The sequence below is a fragment of the Photinus pyralis genome, unplaced genomic scaffold (genome assembly GCF_008802855.1).
Source record: "Photinus pyralis isolate 1611_PpyrPB1 unplaced genomic scaffold, Ppyr1.3 Ppyr1.4_LG8, whole genome shotgun sequence".
Lineage (NCBI taxonomy): Eukaryota > Metazoa > Arthropoda > Insecta > Coleoptera > Lampyridae > Photinus > Photinus pyralis.
The window spans coordinates 23,165,490-23,171,489 of NW_022170819.1; the positions used below are offsets into that span (position 1 = coordinate 23,165,490).

Sequence of the window (6,000 nt, forward strand, 5' to 3'; positions counted from 1 at the left end):
CACGATTTTTACATGCCTGTTTTTAGGGTTATATTATTCGCGATCAAGAAAAGTTGTACGCAAACATGAATGTCGCCGGTGCTGCTTTCTCTCCACCGAAAAAAACGTTCTGCCAAGCACTTTTCAGTTGAAGACAAAACTGGCATTTTAAATATCTTCAAGGCATATTCGGAAGACAACCCGGAGGTATCTAAAACGGATAAAGTTAAGTTTACGGCTAAAGCAGCAGGTAATTTTCATCTTAGGCACATTCATTTTTACTTATTATTGTGTAATTTAGGTGTAAGCATTCCGAGTGTCTACAAGATTCTTCGGGAGTATACAAAGGTACACGAACTTCATTCACCTAAAAAATATTATCGACCACGAGCAATTTTGGACAATATTGATTCCGGAACTAAAAGTATTCTTCGACGTTTGCTTCATTCTTTCTTTGAAAGAAATGAACCACCTACCCTGAGTAAAGTTTTGGCAGTGTTACACGAAGACTTACCCCATTTGAAACGAACTACTTTATGGAAATTAATAAAAGAAATAGGTTTTCGGTCAGTAAACCTTTTTTCTTTACGTGTATGTATATTATGTACTTGTCATTGTAGATTCGAAAAGAGGTCACGCAATAGTGTTCTTAGAGAAAAGGACGAAATAATTACTTGGAGGCGTCGGTTCTTGCGTGAAATTAGAAAATATCGTGAAGAAGGTAGGAAGTTGTATTTCCTTGATGAAACTTGGGTGAATGCTGGGCATACTGTAAGCAAAGTATGGAAGGGCACCACAATTCTCACTCCAAGACAGGCATTTATCAACGGGCTATCAACTGGATTGAAAGATCCATCGGGCAAAGGAAATCGCCTTATTGTTCTCCATATAGGGTCCGAGAATGGCTTCGTCGAGGAAGGTTTGCTGTGTTTTGAATCGAAGAAAACAGGGGATTATCACGAAGAAATGACCAGTGAAGTTTTTGAAAAGTGGTTTTTGGAAATCGTTACACATCTTGATGAACAATCTGTGATTATAATGGACAACGCTTCATATCATAGCAGGAAAAGTGAAAAAATACCAAACACCAGTACGAAAAAAGCTGATATACAAACTTGCTTAACAAGCAAATCGATACCTTACGAAGAAGATATGGTAAGAGCTGAACTTCTACAGCTTGTGAAACGGGCAGCTGTTACACCAAAATATGTAGTTGATGAAATTGCGAAGGAACACAATCGTACCGTGCTGCGATTGCCTGCATATCACTGCGAATTGAATCCAATTGAACTGATATGGGCGCAAATAAAAGGTGAAGTGGCCAGAAACAACACCACATTTAAAATGAAAGACCTTCATCCACTATTTCAACAAGCAGTGGAACATGTTACTGCTGAAAATTGGAAGAACGCAATTCGCCATGCTCAAAGTGAAGAGGGAAAAATGTGGCAAATTGACATTTTAATGGACATCGTAGTGGAGCCATTAGTAATTCATGTGGGAGATGACTCGACATCAACGGAGTCCGAATCCGAGTGAAGCGATACAGGATTTAAATTGTTATGTACCTTTGTTTATATTCAAGTGCACTTGTAATTTCAAAACTTTGTGCTGCTGTAATAATACTTTTTTGTACTTCTCAATATAAACAGTGTTTTTATGTTGCATATTTACATGTATTTAACAGTTTGCAAGTTTTACTATTTTTGCCACGAGTTATGTTCAGAGAGATAGCGCCATAATTAGTCTTGAGCAAGTGATATTTCAATTTGATTTTTCAAATTTTCCGCTTTTTATAATTTTGTGGTTGTAAAACTGGTTGCTGCTTACATTGGCCCAAATTTTGTAGGAGTGGCTTAACTATTTCTGTTGGGTGAACGAACTATAATACCAGATAAGGCATTATATACGCATAATTGGTGGCGCATATCATTGTAGTTTAAAACACCGAAAGGATTATAATGATATAGCTCCTAGAAAAAGAAATATGATGATGTAAAGATAGAAAAACGCGGATTTACTAACATCGTTTTATCTTCAATACTTTAAACCTGAAAATTAATTATTTTTAGCGTTATTAAAAATTAACGAACACCATAATTTGATTGTGTGTACTATTGACAAGCTCTTATTGAAATTTCGTGGCTCTATTTATTTATTATCCCTCTCTTGTTCTGAGCCCTCAACAGGCTTGTGCCCAATTACAGAGTGACCCGCATAACGCGTTTCTATGTTGAACGGATCCGGAGTAAAAAAATAAATAGTGGAGCCACGCACGGATTTTCCATAAGCCGTAATGTATTTCGTATGACTCCTAACGTCACGTGACTTTTTCGAGCGCTCCTGTAAGTATCGTAGGCCTCGATTAAACTCATTTTCCCAATATTTGGGGTTAGGAACGAGATTTTGAAAAACGGTTTTCAATTGCCTCTTCAGATGTTATTTGGCTATTTTTTCATAAAGAAAAAGTCATATCATTCCATTTGATTTTTTTTTATTTTCTTTGGATTTTGGGTCATGGTGTCTAAACTAGCTCCCTGGCGTAGCAACTAAATTAACTATATTTTGGATTCTCATTGCCCAAGGAATGCTCTTTTCAACGATACCAGGTTATTGCCAGGGTCGCCGTTAGCCTCGACGGGCCCCGGGAATATTTTTTGACCGGGCCCTATAATTGAAATTTTTGTTGTCCATCACCCTTATCTTAAACTAGACATTTTCAATCTTGACCACTTAGATTTGAAAGGAGAACATTTTAATAATTTTCATAGACACAGTAATTTTCATAATTTATTATGAATTGTTAGAATTCAAATAACCAAATTACAATTTAACTCTGCGGATTTTCTTATTAGCAAAAGTATATCACTCGATCAAAATTAATTTCTCTAGCAAGTTGAGTTTCAAGAGCTAATGTACCGAGATTGATCTAACGATCTTGACCCATAGTCGATCTCAAACGGTTTTTTACCCAGCGAGCCTTCTGCCACTGTGCCGTAATTAGGAAATTTTGCTCAATGGTATGGTTTTTTAAATCTTCTGCTGTGCATTTTTTTATATTCTACTCTCTCATATAGAGATATATATGCATATGCAGATTTCTGTTAAAAAATACAATTCAGGTTTCAAAATCTCTTTTGCCCCCCCCCCCCCCCGGCTGACCCCCCTTACACCATCTTTGTTTTTGAAATAACTGAGTTTTTTTACGAAAATGATAGATAAAATGGTTCTCTTTAAAAACAAGAAACAATTTTTTTTGTTTATTATGCGAAATTTAAAGGAAATGCAATTTTCAAAATTAAGATGGCAGTTACGCCCTCTGGTGGTCATTTTTAGAACTTGAAAATATTTTCCAGCGATTCTTCATGACCGATTTACCCAATATTTTTTTACCTCTGTCATACGACGAACGGTTCCCGAGATATGGCCGAGGAACAGTCACCCCGTACACGACAAAAGTTTTTTCTTTGAAGAGGCGTGGTTGCATCTAGGAGCCAAAAACACATGCTTATCACAAAGCTCTGTTCATTCTTTGAAAGTAATTCTACAAGTATGTTATCAACTGGGCAAGGCGAACTGTGAGACAGATATTATTCGATAATGCTGTTAATGATTCACGTTATCGAGTGGTTATCGATCAACTTCATGATGATAATGACTTTGAAGTATTTCCTCTTTCACGACTGCCTTGACTTTTGTCATATACTAGCCTCGTTTTACTACAAATGATGGTAAAATAGATTCAATGCGTTTGAATCTTTACCAACAGAATTGGTGAATTACGACATTGGATTATGAGCAGAATTAAACCTCTTCTACGTATCTATCAACAAAATTTTAACAGGGACTAGGCATGACGTGACAAAAAAACTTATTCCTGTAGGTATAAGGAGTGTTATAATTGAAATGGAAAAAATTACAACTAAGGGGTAGCATCAGATGATGGCGTGCTTAGCACCTCTACTTAACTCAGGTACATAATAAAACCCGCTTAACTTCCACACTCCGTTTAATATTAATTTATAGATACTTTGTCTATACTCTAACATAATAACGTTTGCCGACGATGTCACCGTTGGTTAAAATCTGAAACGTGACCCTGAATTAGAAGTGGAAAGTTAAGTTCAAATCTCACCTGAACGTATCCATCAGCGGAAAATTTGTACGAAGTTACAGAGGTTTTGCCATCGGGAGTAGTCGATGTTACCATTAGATCATTGCCCTCAAGTTTACCAACGTTCTAAAATAACGAAGGGTTAAGCACGTCAGATCGTTTCCTAGGGAAAAACCCTTACCTTTACCCTAACATTCACTACGGGCATATCTTCCTCCCATTCTTCTCCTACCTTTACGACGGTTTTCCTACTGCCATCGTCCAAGGTGTAAACATGTCCATCGACGGATACGGTGACCTCTGGGGATGCGGTATCGGCTTGCGCCAAATATTCATCGGGAATATCTAGAGGTGATAAGTTATTGTAACAAATACATGAGAAGAAAGACTTACTGATGGATTTAAGGTACTCGACAAAGTTCTCGCTTTTGTCAAATTTGTAATTTCCGGCGAACACCATTTTGCTAGTACGACTGAGGGCAAATAACCTGGGCGCGGGACACGATCGAGCTTATGTAGCCAAATTGAGGCTATCTTGTTTAAACAAGTTGAAATTTGGATTCGCTAATCTTTAGAAGTGGCAATGATACGCTGAAAATGTTTTCGAGTGGAAGTGTTGCCAAAACCCGAAAATGATTTCATATTTTCGTACCTATTTCATTTTTCCTGTCTCTGGAAGCAAGCTGCTTGAAGACACGTCAAAGTGTTTCGAAATATGTTGAAAATAGTTTTATGTTTGCGAAAACTGATATCCTCTCAGAATGCTTTGAAGTGGCCTATCATCGACGTTGCACTTAAGTACATGTCATTTATCCTCATCTCCCCGACAACGGAACAGTTGCTAAGAGACCGAGAGAAGAAAATTGAAATGAAAAAATATTAAGGAAACATTTACCTACTAACGCCAAATCTCCATGAAAAGATCGGCCCACAGAAACTCCAGCCTAAACATAACATTGTCGCATTAAATGTTCAGTTATCCTGTTAACAACGACAACGGACTCTTTTGTGTGGTGAAAACCTACCAATATGTATATGGGTGTGGAAAAGTAATAAACAAAAGTTCAACAACTACTTTTAGAGAAACCTAAAGCCCAGTTTGTTCCTTTACAAAAAAATTTAACTTCTTTGAATTTCGGCTACCTTTCAAAAGGAACTGTCAATGGGAAAAAATTCCGACTCATCGTTAAATGTAAGTTATTGGAACTTCTACATTGTGTAAAAATAGGCGTCGATCGTGTTGGTGATTTTTTAAAAAAAAGCTTTATGCTCAAAGTCAATTTAACATTCCTGAAGAGGTCGACCCACGGAAGTTTATTGCGTGAACAAATTTGTGTTTTCTTTTATGAATGGTAACCGGTCTCATACCAAATATTTAGGTAATCTTTTCTAATTAATTGTAAAAATTGAATCTTAAGTTCATAAATAGGTACCATTATTTTCTGTGTAAATCCGACGAATAGAAAAATGTACCAGGTGTTGCATTAATTACAAATATTAAAAATCTAGATTGGCACGTCATTACGAGAATACGAGATATAAATTTTAATTGATAATTGTTAGTTGCAGTATTTTAATATATTACTATGACCCTTGAACTTCGAGCGAAATACAACACATATCTCGCAGTCAAATGAAAACTTTTCTCGGTGCAAATTCGTCCCTGACACAGTCCATTGATTCAATTCTGAGCTTAAATTGTGGGTTCCAGGGATACAGTCGGCAAAATTAAAATCCTTAAATTCCAAAGGTCTGTTCTTCTTCACACGACGGCAGAATATGCCCCGAAAATTTTACGAAACGAATTTTTCTTCTACTGATAGCAGTTCGACCTCGAAGTTCAACAAAAGGCGTCTTCAAAAGAACGGAACTACGGCCTCGAAGCGTCTTCTATTCGAGTCCTCAAG

At 36.8% G+C, this 6,000-nt stretch overlaps 2 protein-coding genes across 2 annotated transcripts; one reads left to right on the forward strand and one right to left on the reverse strand.

Annotated features, from left to right (window-relative positions):
- Window positions 1-487: 487 nt before the first annotated feature.
- Window positions 488-1,607, forward strand: LOC116177607. Its single transcript, XM_031496617.1, has 2 exons — window positions 488-545; window positions 600-1,607. The coding sequence occupies exon 2, from the start codon at window positions 946-948 to the stop codon at window positions 1,516-1,518; it is 573 nt and encodes a 190-aa protein (XP_031352477.1). The 5' UTR covers window positions 488-545; window positions 600-945; the 3' UTR covers window positions 1,519-1,607.
- A 2,363-nt stretch (window positions 1,608-3,970) lies between these two features.
- Window positions 3,971-4,623, reverse strand: LOC116177931 (fatty acid-binding protein, adipocyte-like). Its single transcript, XM_031497114.1, has 4 exons — window positions 4,487-4,623; window positions 4,275-4,438; window positions 4,115-4,219; window positions 3,971-4,065 (listed from the first exon to the last, which is right to left on the reverse strand). Exons 1-4 carry the CDS (start codon window positions 4,551-4,553, stop codon window positions 4,015-4,017), a joined length of 387 nt encoding a protein of 128 aa, XP_031352974.1. The 5' UTR covers window positions 4,554-4,623; the 3' UTR covers window positions 3,971-4,014.
- Between the last annotated feature and the right edge of the window lie 1,377 nt (window positions 4,624-6,000).

What these genes read in the sequence shown, in the direction of transcription:
- LOC116177931 (XM_031497114.1), bottom strand. Translation starts at nt 4,553, where the DNA reads ATGGTGTTCGCCGGAAATTACAAATTTGACAAAAGCGAGAACTTTGTC. An exon ending in TAGTGAATGTTAGGGTAAAG is followed by an intron (nt 4,220 to 4,274) that starts GTAAGGGTTTTT and finishes TCGTTATTTTAG; the next exon opens with AACGTTGGTAAACTTGAGGG. An exon ending in CCGCTGATGGATACGTTCAG is followed by an intron (nt 4,066 to 4,114) that starts GTGAGATTTGAA and finishes GTCACGTTTCAG; the next exon opens with ATTTTAACCAACGGTGACAT.
- LOC116177607 (XM_031496617.1), top strand. Translation starts at nt 946, where the DNA reads ATGACCAGTGAAGTTTTTGAAAAGTGGTTTTTGGAAATCGTTACACAT.